This window comes from Anticarsia gemmatalis, chromosome 12, assembly GCF_050436995.1.
Source record: "Anticarsia gemmatalis isolate Benzon Research Colony breed Stoneville strain chromosome 12, ilAntGemm2 primary, whole genome shotgun sequence".
Lineage (NCBI taxonomy): Eukaryota > Metazoa > Arthropoda > Insecta > Lepidoptera > Erebidae > Anticarsia > Anticarsia gemmatalis.
Window position 1 is genome coordinate 5729771 of NC_134756.1, and position 21802 is coordinate 5751572.

Genomic DNA, 21802 nt, shown 5'->3' on the forward strand with positions numbered 1-21802 from the left:
TAATGAAAGAGATGTCTGCCTGAGTGATATTCTTCTAAATTACCTAGATATTTTTGGAATTAAAATGTTTAAGTCTTTCTTAATTAGGCTCAGCTTATTGTTTGGTAAGTCGTAAGAATTAAGATAACTCAGAATTCTCTTGGTTCTAGTCCATAATGATGCAGCCGTAATAAAATGGAGTACAAGTTTTTATTAAGGCTATGTTTCAGCATACTGCATACGTGAAACACTATTTTAATTTAGTTTTTTGTTCACAGTTCACGTGTTGCGAGACACCGAACTCCCTTTGGAAGTGGCATCAGCTTTAGGACCCGACGTGCAGTTCGTTCTCAAATACATCGAAGGTGAGCACACTACAACTATACATTGAAATTTGATTACTAATCAACCATTCACTAAATGTACTTATCTACTCTATTTTACTGAACTAGAACTATAAACCAGGCGTCTGTTTACTAATTCCACAGTCGTATTAGCTTAAATGAAATTTCGTAAGAACACAATACATGCATTTAATTAACTAACTCGGTGAGTGAATTGTAGCCAAGCGTTTATTTATCACAAACATAGACGGTAATTACTTTGTTTGTCTCTTTCACTTATTGATACCATAAATACAGTGGAGGAGTGTCAATCGAATTATCAGTTCCGTTCTACATTTCATTAGCGACGCGAGGTGAATCGATAAGGCCTTCGTGTAGTTGTCTTCAGTAGTCATGAAATTATTTTGTAGTAGGTTTATATAAAAAAAGACGAGGGTTTTTTTGTGGATATACACTTTAATTGATATAAGGGGCAAAAATGCTAGAGAGAAAAATTTAAAGGAAACGTTTCTACGTAACACTTTAAGTGCGGAACACTCAGTAACTCAACTAAGTGTCCCATATTCTCGTATCTCGTAAAAGTGATGTTAGAACTGTTACAAAATCAATTCGCTAGTAAATAAAAGACAAAACTTTCTAAGAAGTCCAAAAATATCCTTTAATACCCTACAGTTCAGTTTGTTTGTACACAACTTTGTCGGCTAAGAGGTCCCTAATCGTTCAACTATAAAAGCGATCCATCTGTTAATAGGCTCACGGATATCGGCCAAGGATTATTGTCACTTCGGTCATCCAATATCTTCTTACGGACATTTCAAATGAATTGCTTTCTTATTTTTCTTGATTTTCGCCTGAATGATGGACGGATAAAGATTAATGGCGGGAAGCACTCTTTCCAAATTGGCCTGGCTGCCTTCGGATAGATTATTAGTTTTCCCCTCAGTGTCGTTCGTTTACCGACAGTCGGTAAGGCACCTAATTACAATATTTATTCATGAGACGACAGACTCTTATTAGAAAACAATGAATACAAAGTGAATTTATGTTGGGGACGGAGGACATGAATTTAAACCGGACGTCTGTAGTGCTCCCCTTGCATTCAGATAACTGTTCCGGAGATACAACACAGGGAATATTTATTTGGTCTTTATATTGAAATAGCTTCTTCGGAATTTCGTTGGATATTTTTACTGCACACATTTCAAAATGTCACTGCAGCCAGTGTCCTACTAAGTATTAAGACTTGCCTAGGAATTAAGCAGAAGTATAATTACTCAAATGAAAAACGTTTCCTTAAGCGGTTAAGATTTATAGTGCACTTTTTCTTGTAGCAAATTTAGTTTTTCTTCTGGAAATCATTAAGTTAAATTGGTTTTTGTCCCGGCTCTCAGTTTTCTTTATGAATAGAACTTTAAATACGTTTCATTTGTTACAGCAATTTTATATCACTAAGAAGCTTTGAGTATCATCTTTGTTTCTTTTTCTACTGCACCGATCTTTTAGAGAAATTAGTCTCAGTACAATTATTTTGTGAAGTTATCACATAAGTTTTAAGTGAATATAATTTACTTTGTTAGTTTTGTATGAATAATCACCAGAACTGTTGATATTATAGAAAATATTTTTTCTTCGAGTCGCGGGGAACAGGTAGCAAGGAAAAATTTACATAAATAATTAAAAAAAAGAAAGTAAACCTGAGATAATACTGGCTATAAAGCCTCACAATTCCAAAAGCTCTTTAATTCTAAGTTGAAACTTAATGAAAAACCAACCGTAATATGAAAACTGAGGGAAATCCGGGCTAAAAATATTTTTCATCCAATTATTTTGTGAATAAAGGCCTTAACAAACAAACTGGGTTAATTTATTTTTCTTGATGTTAGCGGGACGGGTGACAGAGTGGCCCTGTCCATCAGAATAGATAAGCCACATTTATTTACTGTAAAGAAATTCTTACGCTTATTTTTCGATTGGCTTTTAATGATGTTATTATTATAAGCCTGTATTTTACCATTTTTGGGCAAAAGCCTGTCTCCTGTGGTTTGAGTCCATTCTGGGTTGAAGATGTCCAGTCCGTCTCTCCATCCCTTACGGGGTCTGCCTCGCCGCCGCCTACCAGTCATCGAGGTCCATGTAATAATTTAATTATGTATGAAGTGAAATACAAATTGCTTTCTTATTACAATCTATTTGGAATAACACAACTTAAAATTTATGAATACAATCGTTTTTTATCCAAATAGTTAAATTACACCCAAGGTTAATTTAGTTCCCTTGCTTTTGAATAAATATTTTATGGTCTGTTTCTTTATGAATATTTGCGTAAGAATGATGGGTACAATTGAACAAAACTTGGTTTAGATGAACCCTAATGTAATTCTTCTTATATTTGGACAAAAGTTTAATAAGCCGTCGTTAATTCAACTGATGATAAACTGTAAGAATAAACTCTATATTAAAGTCAAAAGCGCTCTGTTTACGTAACGTTTTAGAATTCTTACAAGCTTTATTTACATGCGTTGGAGGAAAGATTGATTTACCTACGTGGTTAAATACGAATTCCATGAGAGTTTCGGAAGATAAACTCAGATAAAAACAAAAAGAAATAGCATCGAATGCTCATAAGAATTCTTGTCGGCATAGTTTTACATGTAGATAGATGTTCGATTAAACAGGTAACATTTATAATCGAGCCAAAACGTGTTATTTTTTTTAGTATTCAAAACACTAGCCTAGAAGTAACACGGCTGTAAAAAATGTTGTTTCATTTTAAAATTTGGTTGTCGGCCTAAAAGCAATTAGGCAATATTTAACCTTAATAAATACCACTAATTGCACACTAGCCGGATCATTACTGGCGGGATACTGATAAAATAGCACCGAACAAAATACTACGTTATCATTAAACCACAATCAAGAAAGCACGCACACGTCGTTAGGGTAACACACGCACACATGCGCACAATTCACCTGTTGCTATGGTTGTATTGAGAGGCTTTGCGCAGCCGCAGGTTGTAAGTTCTCCCACTACACTAACATAGTAGTATCCCCGTCATGCTCGTTTCTCTACAATTAGAAAGAGATGGCACCTTGAACTTTTCGCTGTCGGTAAAACAGCGTGGCCTGTTGTACCGACCGCCCGACTGGATCAACGGTCTTTCTCGCGTAGCGGACCTAACTTAGTTTTAACTTAACGTCGTAACGCAGCGTTTGTTTTATTCGATTTAACGGTCTGTTTTCAGCAATGTTGTGTTCAACACGTCACAATTTGAATTAGAGAACCGTTTGTGTGATTTTTGTGACGGATCAAGTGCGTTTTATGTGTCGGTTGTGACCGGTCTGGTGGTGATACAGCCTTCGCTGAGTGAATGCTTAAATCACGCCATGTACCACAGTGCTATGTAGGTTCGTTAAAAGTGCCAGTGCAAAGTTAAAATTCGAATTTGTGGTGGAGATAAAAAAAGGTTCTAACACGTTTACTTTGTGTCAGTTTTGTGGATAAGTGCACCTGATAAAGGATTGAGATAAACTTCAAAGTAAAACAGGGTATGTACATATGTACTGATACTTTCTACTATATCGATTTGTGTCTATCTACTAACGGTATCGATATTCAAAAACAACTATATATGTATGAACGAAATCGTTCTGAAAACGATTCATTTATAAAATCGATAAATGAAACGATCTATCAAAGATCCCGTTCTAAAACTAAATCGCGAATTTAGGTTCATTGAATGTTATTATTATTTATAAATATGATAACCAGTATGGATAGTGGTTTAGAGCGGGCCGAGAACTGGTGTGGTCGTGGATTCGAACCTTGACACCGGTATTTACTATCGTGGTCGAGCCTGTTATGTGTCGTGGAAGGCGGGGTCAAGAGGAAAATTAAAACAAAATGTTTGTGAAATGAAAGTTGTATCAAATTCTAGGATAGTGGAGTTTTGAATGGGTTTAAGTCACGAAACATATTTTTACCCGTTTCAAAACACGTTTTATTGAGATAACCTTTTACGATTTTACCTTCAAAATACGCTTTGCTTCTCTGAATTAATTCGGCATGAATGAATTCTTACGTAGGTAGATAGTTTTCACAGATGTTGTTTTGTTCGGGGGTAGGAAAAACACTGCCCACGTTTATAAGGCTTCTATCATCTGTTACACGTTCCATTTGTTCTATGTTTAGAAACTAATTAATACTGATATAACACTTATACATCTTATCTATTAATAGAAAATGTCATTTGATATAAACAACAGTTATTAATATGGAAATAAAATCTTTCTATAATAATCTATTTTTAATAAACTACAATTAAAAATGAGGGCGTTTATTGAAAAAACAATCTAATAGTAATTATTGAATAAGATATGTCTATACATGGCTGTCACCGTGCTTGAAGCGAATCTGCCTTAAAACAACATCAACGCGTTGCATACGTAAAGCGCGGGATTGTTTCTCGACTTGAATGTTAAACTTACTTAACTAGAAACATAAAATTCTTGCTGTAATATGTCTAATGCTAACTACCTTTATGTATGCGATAAATTCAATAAAATGCAAATATTATTTTTGGATATTAATAAGATTGATAAAGGCACGGTAATTAGAAAATCTTTAAATGAACGCGGGAAAAAAGCTAGCTGATTTTGACTTTAATTACACAGAAATATGCAGGAACTGTATACGCTGATGTGCGATGAATGTACAAAAAACGTTTTCCCGTGGCTTCATATAACTTTTATTTCTTCTACCTATTTATAAAATATGCAACAGGAAACAAGCCTGTAGAAACATTTTAAAGGCTTTTTTATTCCACACAATCCGGTTAGATATCAAACTTGCTACAAAATCCTGCTTCAATCTATACTCAACGAAATTAGACGATAATTCCTTATCGATTGCAAGATCAGCCGCGTCCACTAATTAACAGTTTCTGATTACAATCCGAGTGTGAACTCGGACACGATCTGCGAAACACGATCGACTTCATGTCACTATAAATACGGGCATTATACCGCTACACCGCCGAACTCATTCACCCCGAATACACAATATCACACTCTTTATATAGTACAGCATTATACCGGCTCTTTGACGCTTCCGCAAACAATTTAGTTATAAAGGTACCACCTTTTGAAATCAACACGCTTGCGATGTAACTCGCGAACAATTAACGCAAACCACTTCAAAGACAGTGTCAACAATGCTAAGATTTTCGACGAACTTCAACAAATTACTATTGTTCAGTTTTCAATTACAAATACTTATTTCAAAATTAAACGAATGTCGACCTTATTTCTACCAGTTTAAAGTTTACAATGCTTTGATACATATTTCGGATACGTAAAAAATCTCCCGTGCCAACGCAGCACATTCCAGAAATGCCTTTAATTAGAGACAGGTAACGCCGGGCGCGCGGCGTTATGTTCACCGTGACATTTACGTCTCAACCTGTAGGCTCCGTTAACTGTTAACAAACACAAATAGTACTTAGCAAATATTGTAGTATTTTTATTATAGAGCAACTAAAATCAGGGGGTTATGCCACTTAACTCCAAATCCATTGTTCTCTAAACTTTAACATCCCATACATTATTTCCACTTTGACTCCAAAGCAATAAAAAAAAATAATTTACAGATAGAAATATTTCCCTACATCAATTCCACTTAACTCCAAAAGAGTTTTTGTAGAGTCAGCAGCAAAAATTATAACTTGACGATATTTTGGTGTAAGCCCATATACCAAACGTCCTAGTAATTTTTCACAAACCAGTAATTTTGATTTAAGTTATTATAATTAGGTTAGTCAGTTCATCGTCCTCAAAAACGAACACCGTAGGATCAAAAGTGCTATCCTGGTGAAAAGATTGAAAGTCAAGGACGGGATTAAGCTGTTATATTAGAATAAAGTTCTAAATAAAAATTAAATTTCCTACTTAGCTAAGTTAACATAAAATAAATAGTGCAGGTTTTAATGTATAAGATATAAGTTTTTTAGATATAAGTTGTCGGAGTACACGCGCTGTTCGCTTCGATGTTCTGATAATTTTAGATTTTTTTTTTGATTTTTCAAGTGATGTTTACTACGTAATAAGATTGGATGTTCAATATTATAATTATTCAGGGCCTGACCATGCCTGCGCGTAGTGCAGCGATTCGAACTGCTCCCTCTGCATCTATGTCATCCGTATGGCTAAATATTTTATGCTGCTGACTCTACTTCTGCTGATTTCTTGGAGTTAAAGTGGAATGAATTATATTTAAATAAAATATTTATTAAAACTGTTTTGGAGTTAAAGTGGAACGTTTTTTTGGAGTTAAGTGGAATAACCCAAATCAGGTTCCAATAGCAGCATTCTTTAAATAAAAATTTAGACAACTCGTTAACATAAATTGCATATCACATTATGAAATATGATATCTCAAGTTTGAGTCATAAAATTCAGAAGGAAGCAATCAAATATTTTTCTAGTGTCTATTGTAGCACAGTTGTACTGTTTTAAATACAAAGGCGAGCTTATTATGAGCCATTGAATATTTAACATTTTATTATCATCACATTGAAATACATAACAATACCCGGTTACTTGTTTAGAATGTTGAACTCACAAAATATAAGGTAACATCTTCCCACGCAAATATTACCATGATTTAATCAACGCAAAAATATACAACGCGACTCGAGTTATAATATCATTTTTAAACGATGGCCAAGTAATAACATTCGACAGGATACTTGAAAAACAGGCTCCAGTTATTAGATAGCAAAAATTTATTGCCTCCTTTACAAATTGCCAGATCACAGAATATAATTATATTCATTTAGATACAGGTTTGTTATAGATAAATAGCACGTTTATCATTACTACGAATATGAGTAAGTGCTGTTAAAAATTATATCATTTTATTGCTCCTCAATAAAACATTTTTATAAGAAAGAAATAATTTGTTATCAACACAATAACATTTCACAAGCCTACTTGAACTTTCAGATACTTGAAAGTATAATAGGCACGTATTGTTGCTTTGTGTCTGGAATTAATAAAAGGCTCGACATCAAAATGTAAATGAAATGAAAGCTTTTCTGAAGTTTCAAAAGCACTTATGGCAAAGAAAGTGAGTAAAGATCGAGGAAACAGGAAAAGGGGCGTCGCAGCGATGTTGGCACATCGACCGCGTAACCCTCGAGCGCGACGTCAGATGTTCACACGGCTCGCGCCGGCCGCTGTAGCCCGCCACCGCCGCCGCGCCGGGCCAAACGGGCCCCAAGTGGAATCTCGTGAAAGTTGGCCAACACTCGCTCAAGATCAAGTGGATGGGTCGCCGGAACCAGTTTTGTGAATCGGCAAGTGTAGGCAACGATGAGTTAGGAATCTACGGCGAAACTGGCCGGCTCGATAAACAACCGACAACTGGTCCGGCCGAGGAAATAGATCATTAATAAAAATATTTATGAAACTGGAAAACGAGATTTATATTATTCTCGCTCGTGATAACATCGCTCCGTCTCGAGGCACGAGCGGTGACGGTAACTGCGTGTGTAAATTTATGTGTATGAAAATTACCATATTATTTATATAAACATTAAAGTAGCGAATTGTTAATGGTAGAGTCAAATGTGAGGTCTATTATAATTTAAGTTTTGGCGGATGCGTAGCCGCACCTAGGTTGCTGCGGGCGGGCTATTCAGGTTTCAGAGCGGGCTTTCACGTGACCGCTCAGCCTCTGCTTAATGACCGACACTGAAATAATTAAATTCGTAACAATGGATGTCATAACAAAGAATACGCAAACCTTCCGTCTCAGTTGCCGTATCGGATATAATTAGTTCGAGCAGAACTGCTGCACCATATCCGCGCTCAAGACCAACCGGGTAGTCTACGTCGGCCTATTCAAATGAATGGAGAAAAAAATATCTCCCATGCGATTCCTCTCACGTGCCATTGTGAATTGTTTCAGCTATCTAAATGCCGACGTTTAATTGTTGTGGTCTCATTGTCACTGGTATCTGCGATCTCACGGCAATGGTACTGCCGAGACATAGACTAAGACCCTAGATTATGAACCATTTGTTTGTTCGTAATCAGTGTGAAAAGTACAATAAAGTACTTAGAAGTCGACTTGACCCTATGAATAATGAGACGTTTCGTACGAAAGGTGTCCATTGTTTTGCTTTGAAATTCTACAAATTGCACATCATAAACACAAGTCAAATAATCGTTTGTGTTAATAATCTTAGTTTATCGATACGTCATAACTTATTAATTGCTGGATTTCAATTATATTTTCACAGCTAATAATACAGCACATTTTAAAGCAAACAATTTTCATTAATAGTTATTTCGTCATTAATAGCGTAATTACATTGACAGTAATTTTAGTAATAGTTATTGCACTTCGTTCAATGGTTATCTCACGTCGCTTATAGATCTCATAGTATTTCTTAACTTATCTTGAAAGTACTAATTACTAACAGCAAGCAAATAGGAATAAGTAATTCAGCAATAAATTTCGTTTCACACATAGATAAATGCCGTCACATTACCTATGTGTGAACTAGATACTATTTAGTGTTTGAGTTCGCTAGTTGGCCAGTCTCAGTTGAGTAAACAAAGGTGCGAATGGTTACCGAGCTTATCTCAAATATTTACATTTAAATAGCTATTGGTTACCGTTCAGTAGATCTTATCGAATGTCTAATTATATTGAGCAATGTGGGAGTAGAAACTATTTCATTGATTAGCGCTTTATGTCCAACTTAAGCAATTATTCTTAGAGCAAGTTCGTGTAATGGCAATTGTTCGAAAATGTCACCGATCATTATGATAATAATAAGAGGTTGAAGTATTTTGATTGAGTTGCAAGCGATTGATAGATAAGTTTAATTTGGAAATACCATTCGAAAACTAAAAGAATGTTTAACGTTGGTGGTCTTGATTAATGAGAAAATAGGCATGTTTCTATGGAGGTTTAAAAACCTATGTGGGTGTCGTTTTCTAATCTACTTAAGGTAATGGCTACCTTTGTACTAATAGTATCACGATAATCCGAATTAATCCGCCCACCAAACATAGCGAATATTGATTTATAGTGGCGTCAGTATTTGATTATACCCATTTACTATGGTCATTATGTAAGTCTATTTGGATTATGGTGGCGACAATAATATTTGTATAGGTAAATACATTGATTTTGAATATAACTATGTTACGTATATCAATCAGCAGATATGTAATAATATGTATGCTATGAACAGCAATACGATCAGCTAACTAAGGATAACATAAGCTGGCTAATGAAAACTATTAATCGAGGACAACTTAAAACTTATTATAAGTATAGCACTCGACAAAACAAATTTTATGGAAGAGTAATGAGAGGTCAAGGATTTTTGACTTCAAAAATGTTTGAATCAAAACGTTACTAATACATTAACATAAGTGAAAGTCAAAATAGTTCCCTCCCGAGTTCAAACTGCACTCAAGAAGAAAGAGAAGAGATGTTCAAAGGTCCATGATATTTAAAATATTCAGTTAAACCCGACACTTTCTCCAAATAAACCAGTGATAATGAGATTAAATCTACACTGGTGAGTACCATCGTTATGCCATAACCCAGTCAATAAATTCAGATCTGTAATACGCAGTAATACTAACCGATATTTCATAAGAGGCTTAAACTATCCACCTAGTCTTGTTTCATCGGTCTTCGGAAACCAGTTCTGAAGTGGACCAAGTGGTCCCATAAAATTAATAAGGTCATTCATACACCATCATAAATTGTATACAACACACTATTATGTGCTGTTGGGGATTGCTATGGGATACGTTTAGTGATGACCGCAACCAAGGAATGTTATCTACGCAAGTACCAGTTTCAATAACTTTACTTGAAGTAATTCATTCACACGCATTAATGAAACATGAAACCACATTCCATTTTGAAAATCGCTAGGCATAATTTTATTGGCTCGTTAGCCATATTTGTTGGTTGAGTCTTTTAAAGCTTGTATAATGACGATACGATTTTATTCTTATAAGTAAAGTCAACAACCAAGGCATTTCGGTAACGTTCGGTAGTTATTTACACTTTCCCCTCAAAACGTATTTACATGTTTCGTTATCAAAGTGTGACAGTTATGGCGTTCTTAACTGACAAGGTACTACGTAATCTGTTTACTCTGATGAGTTGAGCCGATATTTTAAATAAATCGGACTTTAATACACTCTACCACATTCTTAGGCGACAAACTTTAAGACCATACTATATAATTAAGTCACGTTGGATCAGTTTAATTGATCTGCTTAAATAACAACGTCCGTTTAAAAACCTAAATAAAAAGGTGTTGGTATTTAAATGGAACTTTCTTAAAATATTTTTATTTAATTTGTAACTATAAAGATAAAGCCGGTAATTTGTGCCCGAAAGAATGATGAGACTTGAACCATTCAGTCCTCAAAATATATTCAAACTTCCCCATAAAAGTAAGTAGTCTATTTGTAAGCAAATTATTTAAAGTGTTCCCTTTTAATCTTAATGTAATAGTCTCTCGAAAGGTGTAATAGGCTTAAAATAACAATCAATTAAGTCCTGTCGTCGACAGGGTCTGTTTTAGGGCCAGTTAGTCAAGTAACCTTTACGCCAAAGGTGATACTGACGGTTTGACGAGACGCGTGCCTGTTGCTTGCAGCTGTACTTTTTATGAGTATTAACAGCTGATCATCGTTTACAAAGACATGCAATGTAATGATAATAGCAGTTTAGCAATGTTGTAAGGTGTAACAGAAACGCAATAACCCCAAGAATATTAGCAGTGTTTGTAGTTGCAAATGTTTCTACATAATAAAATATGAAAGTATTCATTGGTAAAATGTAATATGTACATTATTCCACAAATCTGAGATAGTACGATTAAGTAGCCGAGTATACCAAACATAAATATTTGTTCCACTAATTAATAAATCCGAGTACCAACAACCCTAACATTGTTTACCAATTTGGGTGTCTAGACTACAAAATTATGGAAATAATCAAAATTAAATTCGGAATAGGTACGAAGAGGGGTTCACAATGTACCAAAAACTTTATCCAAGTCCTTCCTTGCTGCAGTATACAATTTGCCACGGTATGCAATGCACCTGCACGATCATTGATATTTCCGTCGCGTGCGGTCGTATGTACGTGACTCATACGGTGCCGTGACGTTTACCCTTCCCTGTTGGCGCCAATCCACCCGTGAGTACCATGTTTTATAGCATCTGCATTAATTGTTAGTCAGTACGCCCGCAGGACGGCACGTAAAATTCGGGACTGCTGTATTTGCTGACCAGTGCCTCGATTCTCTACTACTATCGACTACCGACAACGAAACTGTCATCGAGAAATTTTGTATGAAAATTCAATTTTAAACGCATTTGGAGCAGTGCTATGTCTATTCACACGGGAATTTTGTGGTTGCGTAGACATTAAAACTTATACTTCAAGAAATTAATTAAAAATATACGCTTTTAAATGACTTCTGAATTAGGTACCTATCCAATAAATAAAATAATATTATTTTAGTTATATTTATCTGATATCGCAGAGCCAGAAGTAGGTAATTGATGGCAATTCGTCAGTATTTGAGGGGCTTAAAGGTTCTTATTAACAGCGCTTAACGCGCTTATCCTTTGAAAAATAAAGCAAGAAACGAATATTAATGTGCAACAATACATTTATTGGACAGCTTGTAGGAGTTAAATCTATTTAGACAAACAACAGTACATTTGTTTCGTTTAAATGAAAAAGAACGGTTCACAAACATTAGTCTAAACTAGACATTAACCCTGTACTTGTTTGAACGATTTGTCATTTCCGAGTAAACAGATGTTTCTTCTGGATTTTGTAAACTTGCAGAAAATATTAGGTTACCTACTTTAAAATATTTAATGTGCAAAACTATTTTAAAGTTTTCTTTTTCTTGTTATTTACTTTCGATTATTTATATTTTTGACTTTATTTTTTCCTAGCTTTTAGTATATAAATGTTTGGTATTATGTAAGTGCAATCGTTTTTTGTATGAAGATCTCCAAGGCAAAATAAAAAGCTGATATTCAAAGTGTGTGAGCTGCTAGAGTAAATACGTATTGAGTGAACACAGGTAGAGGCGTTTATTGAAGCGATTGACGCACGTGTTCGTGTCGTAATCTTATGTACGTAGGGTTTGAAATAGTAGCTTATCTCTAGATAAGAATTTATTGCCGTATACGTATTGTATAGCGATTACATTAGAATTTTTATACTACGGCGACGTCTGCGGAAGAAAAATGGTTACAAGAATATTAAATCAGACTTTTTCTATATATTTACTTTGTATTAGAATTTCAAATGACGTGAGTCTGATATAATATTGTATTTTACTAACCACTGTATGATGAATTTGTTTTACCTTTAGGAAATTCATGATTCTTTTATTTTATTGCGTTGAGTGTTATTTTGTACAAATTGAAGAGAAGGTATGTTAAATATGTAAGTAGTTTGACATGAGAATTGGCCGATGTTAAACGAAGAACAATCGTGCACGGCAGACGATCGTCGAACTCTATTCGACGAAGAAATTGCAAAATTTCGAGGAAACAACAGAAATACCACCCTCCGCGGATTGAGCAAGCGAAATTCCAACAAAAACGATTTTATGCAATTACGCTTAAGTTGTCCGGAGAGTTATTACTAAACCGAGAGCTCGGTCACGCCGCCGTAATGTTCGCCGGGATCGCTCGTGCGAGTCACGAGCCTCTCACAGCCTTATTCAGCAACAGAATCCAGCCTTTTAACGTCTTTTTGCCCTTTGTAAAGGTTATTTTTTTATGTTCGCAAAAATACACCACCGTGATATTCGCACGTCACTTTTACGACGGGCGGTAATTTTACCAACGATTTCTGTTACCAACGTGACGAATTAGGCAGGGTTAAATAAGCACGGAATGTATGTGATTCTGTTGAAACCAGAAGGGTATATATAATCAACTTGTTTATAAATTCACGTATTTATAGGCCAACGTGAAGTAACTTATGATAAATCTGAAATATTATCTGGTCGGAGTCAGAATACAAAGATTATATTGTCATTACAAAGTTACAAAATCTGTACAGCAGCGGTTGTACAGCAACACGAAGTCAAGAAATGCCTTCACGTTGAAAGCCTTTTATAAGAGCAACCACACTTGCTCAGCTACATTATTAAATAGATACTCGCTCAACTTGGTACCTATGTGATGAAATGTTATTCTTACCAGCGACTTGTACCGGGAACCCATGAATTTAAAATGTAAGTAGCGTACACCGAATAAAAGGATTATGTTTTATGCAGTTTATGAATGGTTCAATATTTTCTGGGTTTAAAAGATAAATTGGTAGTCGGTAAGCTTCTTCTTAGCCAGATTTTCTTTTAAACTTCGCTTAATCTTATGCTTTTACGATCACTTTATAAGAAAACAGTATTTTCTAAAGGGTTCAGGATTAAACTTAGTTCAGATGCAAGATTTTATAATAAAACATTTACGAGTATGCTCGTAGTTTCAAATATAGCAGGAAATTTTAACTAATTATGTTGTATTTAGTGGTACACATATTTTTTGTTCACAAAAATTTCATCAATCGAGATATCTCTTTACAAGCGGCTATAACACGAAGATTAGAAGCATCTTAAAGAAAATTTCAAGTATAGTATGAGACATTATGTTGGTAAGTTATTTTCGGAGGTTATCTTAAACGCGTATAAAATCCCTTTTGTTCGGCTGAAGTAGGAAATGGCCCGCCCACGCATCGAAGTATTTTTCAGGGGGTATAAAAGTGAACCATATAAATACTTACGGTAGCTTTTCCTTCTTGGAATGAAAGCCTTAATGTGGAAAATTATCAATCTGCCGATAAATTCTGATAGAATTGAGATGTTTTCTACTATGCAAAGGAATGAAATTGCATCAATTTTCGGCTTTTGATTAAGTACCAAGCTGCGATTTAAACATTTGAGTTGTACATATGTACGTATGTTATTTACCAGCACTAAATATTATAACAAAATTCAATTAAAACTTTAAATCATTATTTTTTGTATGATACATGAAACGAGTAACTCTATAAAGTTTTATACCACAGAATTGCCATCCCATAGTTTCCCATTAAAAGTCTGTGGAAACGCAAATGTAGGAAATCCTGTGTTTGATGAAGGAAAAGACTAATTCCCGAGATTGTATGTTTGTTACAGTCGTAATATAACTGTTAGTATAACGGATGAATTGATTGAAATACTGACGTTTGTTTTAAAGCTGGTTGTCCATTCGGATGGAAAACATTTCAATGATTTAGTCGTTAAATCTTCGTACACGAATCTTTTAGTACACGATGCAATTATCTATTTATTAGTTTTGCGAAATGCTATTTCTTGTGACTATTTAGAACTGTGAAATTGGTTGTTATATTCTATTATTCAATAACTTGAGTAAAATAAAAGCTGGTTGTATTACGATAAATGTTGATATTTGTGAAACGAGCTTACTAGCTCTTCTTTTTAGATCGCAAGTCAAAAGATATGCCATCAAAAACATTCTGTAAAAACCTCAAGTCTCGCCGTAAAAAGTTGTGAGATCTATATAATACCAAGTCGATTAATCTATTTAGTCTCTACTTAAAGGACCTTCTGTTTTAAGTTATTACGTATGTTATTATCATGCCAATTAAAAAAAATACCTTTAAAACAAATAGACCGACCTGGCCATCGCATGATTTAATTATTAGTATGTATCACACTAATCAGCACGACGAGAAGTTAATGCTCCTGAAATGTTAATGGCGAATTTGTGTTTTCTTGCGATGACCAAGTCGATCTATTTGTTTTAAAGGTATTTTTTTTAATTGGCATGATAATAACATACGTAATAACTTAAGACAGAAGGTCCTTTAAGTAGAGACTAAATACATTAATCGACTTGGTATTATATAGATCTCACAACTTTTTACGGCGAGACTTGAGGTTTTTACAGAATGTTTTTGATGGCATCTCACTTCTTTTTGTAGAGCGAACATAAGTCCAATTTGTATGGAAAGACGTTTTTTTTTTCATAATTCAACATATTTTCCTATGGGAATGTAGTTCAGTTTCATGGGCTAAACACCCTTACACACCCTATACCCCCTCCCGTTATGCCTCATATAGTAGGTACCTATTTACACCTATTTATTTTATTTTCTACAGAAATAATAATTTAATTCATTAACTGCAAATGTAACCTTGTAATCTTATACATTTATATGGGATTACAAAGTTATTGTTGCAGTTGATGTATTTAGAAAACTGGACCGAAATTAGAAAATATTAAATTTTTCCCATGATTACGACACTAAACCCTATTTGTATTCTAAATTTTAAGCTTCTAAGTCTGCTAGAAGTACCTTAGACTTTTGATGATCGGTGAGTCAGTGAGTCAGTGAATCAGTGAGTGACAAAATTCAAAATTTTAACAAGTTGTCATTCTTAAACCACTGGTTCAAATTGACTGAAATTTTAAATATACCGTGTTTATACAATGACTAATTAGTTGCTGAAAATCCAAGCTTCTTGTTTTATCCACAACGAAATTATAGGGGTGTCAAAAATAGCCCGAATTGCTTCGAGAAAAGGATGTTACGGCCGTGCCGCTTTTTTTTGCTCGACTTGCGGGGGCACTTCCGTGCCCCCTGATAATTCTACGAAAATCTAAATAAGTAGAAATAAGCGAAGTGGACTAGAAACATTGGGAAGACTGTCCGCACTACCACATGGGATACATAGCATGGAAGAGAGAGAGAGAGAGACAGGTCAAAAGTCGTGACTCTACGTAAAACAATAACAATAAGAATCAATTTAAACCATTAAAATGACATAAACGTCCCGAGATAATTCCCATGTCAATAAACACGACTAATTTAGAAGGTAACTCTGTTCATTTCGTAAATTTGATTTCTCGTAAGACGACAGAAATGATGACGTTTCTGCTTTCATTTATCATCCGACGTTTATCCGAGACTGTTGGGGGAGCAAAATTGAAACTTTGCCGTTTTTAAGCCCATCCCCCGAGGTTCACTGCTCACCCCTGTAATGCCTGTAGAGTGTGAAATCTTATTACACAGATTTTTTTATTACCATTGCCGTGTTAGCTCCGAAGCCTTAAAGTTGGTTTAAAGTTGGTTATTAGGTTAAGTTGTTCAGACGTGAAATTTGTGAAATGGAAACAACTTTTTCCGTTTCACTCCTGAGGGTAAGAACTACGAAACGTTACGGTACTATGATCCCGCTAGATTTCCTCACGTTTATCTGGGGGCACGGAAGTGCCCCCGCAAGTCGAGCAAAAAAAAGCGGCACGGCCGTAACATCCTTTTCTCGAAGCAATTCGGGCTATTTTTGACACCCCTATAATTTCGTTGTGGATACAACAAGAAGCCTGGATTTTCAGCAACTAATCAGTCATTGTATAAACACGGTATATTTAAAATTTCAGTCAATTTGAACCAGTCTTTTAAGAATTACAACTTGTTGAAATTTTGAATTTTGTCACTCACTGATTCACTGACTCACTGACTCACTGACTCACCGATCATCAAAAGTCTAAGGTACTTCTAGCAGACTTAGAAGCTTAAAATTTAGAATACAGATAGGGTTTAATGTCTTAATCATGGGAAAAATTTAATATTTTCTAATTTCGGTCTAGTTTTCTAAATACACCAACTGCAACAATAACTTTGTAATCCCATATAAATGTATAAGATTACAAGGTTACATTTGCAGTTAATGAATTATTATTACTGTAGAAAATAAAATAAATAGGTGTAAATAGGTACCTACTATATGAGGCATAACGGTAGGGGGTAAAGGGTGGGTAAGGGTGTTTAGCCCATGAAACTTAACAACATTCCCATAGGAAAATATGTTGAATTATGAAAAAAAACGTCTTTCCATACAAATTGGACTTATGTTCGCTCTACAAAAAGAAGTGAGATGCCATCAAAAACATTCTGTAAAAACCTCAAGTCTCGCCGTAAAAAGTTGTGAGATCTATATAATACCAAGTCGATTAATCTATTTAGTCTCTACTTAAAGGACCTTCTGTCTTAAGTTATTACGTATGTTATTATCATGCCAATTTAAAAAAAAATACCTTTAAAACAAATAGATCGACTTGGTCATCGCAAGAAAACACAAATTCGCCATTAACATTTCAGGAGCATTAACTTCTCGTCGTGCTGTGTAGTGTGATACATACTAATAATCAAATCATGCGATGGCCAGGTCGGTCTATTTGTTTAAGAGGTATTTTTTTTAAATTGGCATGATAATAACATACGTAATAACTTAAGACAGAAGGTCCTTTAAGTAGAGACTAAATAGATTAATCGACTTGGTATTATATAGATCTCACAACTTTTTACGGCGAGACTTGAGGTTTTTACAGAATGTTTTTGATGGCATTCATTTTGTCACACATTCTTCGTTGCAAAAGATTTGCAAGCTAATCGTTGTCTCGAAAAAGTAGGGTATCAGAATTTCAGTAAAAAGTCAATAGCATAAACGAAACCATTGTCTTTTTCGATTAATATTATCCCGCAATCATCGACGCTAATTATTTCAGCTACCCATTTAATAAACCTCTATGAAAACGGAAGAAACCGGTTTAAAATATGTATAGACTCCAATGGTTGGGAGATTTACCGAACATTAATAAAGCTCATAAAATATGGAATGTAGGTGTATTGTTCCAGTCCTCGGCCGGAAGTATGCCTCGTGGCGTCGAGGGATTCAATGACGTCATATTAATATCCGTTATAGCGGCACCCGGTTTCCTGTTTCCGGTTTTGTTGCATTTCGCTGAACAGTGTAATTACCAACTAGACATTTACCGGCTTTCGAATATTTTTACGTGAATTTTATAATGTTTATGTAACTATTGCGTTTTTTTTTTCGGCATTTTTATTAACACGTAGGTGTCTAAGTAGGAAAGTAGAAAATGAAAGTTGGTCTACTTTCTAGAACAGTGTAAGTATTGTGCGTTAATAGTGTAGTGTTCAATGATGTTATCTTGTCTATTATTATCGTACATTTGTTTCATATTACTATGTAAATTTCACGCCACGCGGAGTAAAATGCTGGTGCATCGTACGTAGATTGCATTTGTATGATAATTTGTTAAACGAAGTTTCCGTCACCCGTGACGCAATTGGTTGCTCCAGTATAGTTCTAGATAAACTAGATGAGCTACCGTTTTGCTATCTCTGCGTTTCATCTTCCGTGTCTTGAAACGGTTCAAGACAATGGCATATCCACCCAACAGGGAATAAGTTCCGTGATAGATTTCGTTGTGTGATTTCAGTAGATGTTATCCATTTTCCATTAGCTTTAAATGAAGCTCTTTTCATCACAATATTCGGCATTCTGATTAATTTAATAGTAAAAATAGTCATTGCAAAATGTTATTCAATAATGTTCTTCTAAAAATACACCGCTGTGGTCTTACTTAACAACAATTTTCCGCTAATTATTCTCAATCGTGAGAATGTTTTTTTCAATTTTAATATGCATGATTAACAATGTACGATTCAATACATCTTTATTATGCAACATGAATATGAATTTCGTATCACTTTCACACAACGCGTCATATTTCCATATATTAAGTTATATTTAGAACTCATTATTCTAAGTAAAATTGGCATAAAAAGTGTTTTATGGGCTATTACTGTCAACTGCTGGTGCTCTCTCATTCTGACAGAGGTTCAACGTGCTAAGTGTGCATGGTACTTACATTTAACTTTATAAGAAGTACGTATCATGAATATTTACTGGAATCTGTCAATGTATGAAAATATTGAGTACTGACACCGGTAACTAGTTCTGAGCCAATAGTAATAAACTGTGAAAGTAGCTGACCCATATACATGCAACGAAAATCCCATGACGAAATAAAACTAACATTAAATTGATTGAATTTGCACCGTGCCGACAGCAGTACACTGAAATACGATTTAATTTAAAATAGTAAACACTAGCTTGATTGGTTTATGCGCTTTGTAAACAAAATTGAAATGTTTTTTATTATAAATATGTAGGTAAATAAATGTTCAATTTGTGATACGAGTTGCGACATAATATTGGCGTGAACGCAGATTGCAGCAACTGTTGTTTAAAACAACATAAGGTTTTATTTGCATAACAAATCGGACAAATACTTTCGACTGTTATGTCTGCCGTGTGATATTGGTGTGACGAAAGCTTTATTATAAGACGATTAGAGGTATAAATACAGAACAAAACCTGTTGAAGATGATATTACTCCACTAGACAGATGTGAAGACGTTCGGTCACGTGCCCTTAAGTGTGTTGATCCGATATATGTTCAGATAATGAGGTCACGAACCTTACAGTTAAGGGAGTTATTGGAGAATGTGAAATTATACACTATATGTTTGTGATGCTGAAATGGTTTATACAATTTATTAGATGTTATAATATTTCTGAAGTGGAATGCATTAATGTGTGGTATGCAATTCAGAGTAATAATCAATGATTTTGGACTTAAAATACTTACATTTATAATATAAAAGTAGAAAAATATATTACCATGCAACCAAGAAATTACTTAAGGAGTGAAATATTACGTTTACACACAAGACATGATATAATTTCTCAACGCACCCTAAAGAGAAAAATGTGTAACATTTACACGGAACACAAATCTCGAACAGCTGAAATGTACGTCGGGATTCAGAGCCATGTGATTACGAAGTCATGAATGCTGCGATGTGTACGTCTCGTTAATCTTGTAAAACGTTATCACTGCGCAACTTCCGCGCTGAGGTCAGTAGGCGTCAAAGCCCCTTTGGAAGGTTTCGCAACTTTGTAGCGTATTGACACGATTGGAAACTACTACTGCTACTGGTATTTGATTCGAGTGAAAGAAAAGTTTGTATAGGAATTGACTTTTGAAAGAAAGCTTGGTTTTTCTGTCGTGTTTAAATCATATAATTTATGTGTGTAAAATATTGCGATACAAGATAAAGGATGCAAAACGTAAAAAAGCTTTTCTTTTTTTTCAATTGCGTGTGTTCCATGAATTGCAAAAATAAGAAGACTATATCCAGTTTTATATTAATTTTATTTTTAAAATGAACAAAAATAACGTGGTCTAAATAATCTTGTTAGTATTTCGCTACGAGAAAGGTAGAACCAGTTTGGATAAGTTCGTAAATAGTTCAGCTGCGGCGGTTGTCTGGTCTTGTCACTCAGCCTCTCAGCGGCAATTGTGACAACTTTGTGGGCGGAATGTAGAAAGTATGTCTAAATTTATGGACGAGCAACGCCCTTAACAACCCATTGTCTCTTTGCTATAGAACAATAGAGGCACTTTAGTGCGTTACCTATGGTTATTTTAATTTCCCGCGGCGACTTTAAATTCTCCCGTTCTGGTTGGCTTCTTAAGTGGTCCCTTTTATATACCGTGCCGTTAAGTTTATAGCGACGTGGACAATTTTGCCGTCAAACAGACGTAGGATTAGAGGAGAGTTGCACTACTTATTTATTCTTGTGTATAATTGAGGAAAAGATGACTTTTACTTGTATGACTTTTGATGTCTATTGTTATGATGTTTACCAAAAACTGTCTCAAAATTCTATTTCGGTACGTTGGTCAAGTCGTAGAAGTTAATATCCAAAGTTAACTTTAAAAAAAGTTGTTTCTTACCATTAAACCCATTTATCTACACAGTTTCTTAAAAAAATGCGTAACCCCGTAGATGCTGTCGTTACACAAACTGGAGTTATTCACCAAACAATTGGAAGAACTATCGCAATTTCAGGTCAAATAAACGGCAGTAGTTGGCAATATAACAGAAAATAATAGTACGATATAGGTTAGAGTGTCGAGCGGGTGTCACGGGCGGGTCTCAGCGAGGATTTACCTGTCGCCCTGCACAACGACTAAAGCTCCATGTCACGAGTTGCCGCTACTGTCTAGGGTATTACAAGATAGACTGCACTGACGACGGCCCCCGTCCGTGCATTAAACACTACATTAAGGATCGTGCCGTATTCGGCGGAAAGTTTGGCGCTAACCGTAGCGGCGTAGGCGTGATTTTTATGGTGATGCAAAATGGGTTAATGCTTTCTATATGGCGTATTATGTAAACGTATAACTTTTACTTCTAGAGATTTCTAATAGCACACCTTCAAGTTAAGTTTTAAAGTGCCAATATTTATGTACTGAAGTGTAGGTAACATGATCATAACTTGAACGAACGCGTTATATTTATTCTCAAGTAAAACTTAGTGTATATTCTTAGCAAATGTCTAATAAACAGTACGTAAACAGACTAAATCCAGATAACGCATTTTCTGTTCAAAATAATTTCCAAAGAAAATCAACAGTCCATGCCCTCTTACCCAGTACTTTGGCGAAGTCCCTTATTA

The 21802-nt window shown here is 34.9% G+C and overlaps 1 protein-coding gene across 2 annotated transcripts in view; it reads left to right on the forward strand.

The window, feature by feature from the left end:
• Window positions 1–21802, forward strand: part of ASPP (Ankyrin-repeat, SH3-domain, and Proline-rich-region containing Protein) — a 238395-nt gene that overhangs the window by 63246 nt on the left and 153347 nt on the right. Inside the window, exon 4 of one of the 2 annotated variants that reach the window (XM_076120576.1) lies at window positions 258–344. In XM_076120576.1, coding sequence (XP_075976691.1) covers window positions 258–344 — 87 coding nt within the window. Of the gene's footprint in view, window positions 1–257; window positions 345–3461; window positions 3870–21802 lie in introns of those variants that run through there. The other variant, XM_076120577.1, reaches the window with a different exon arrangement.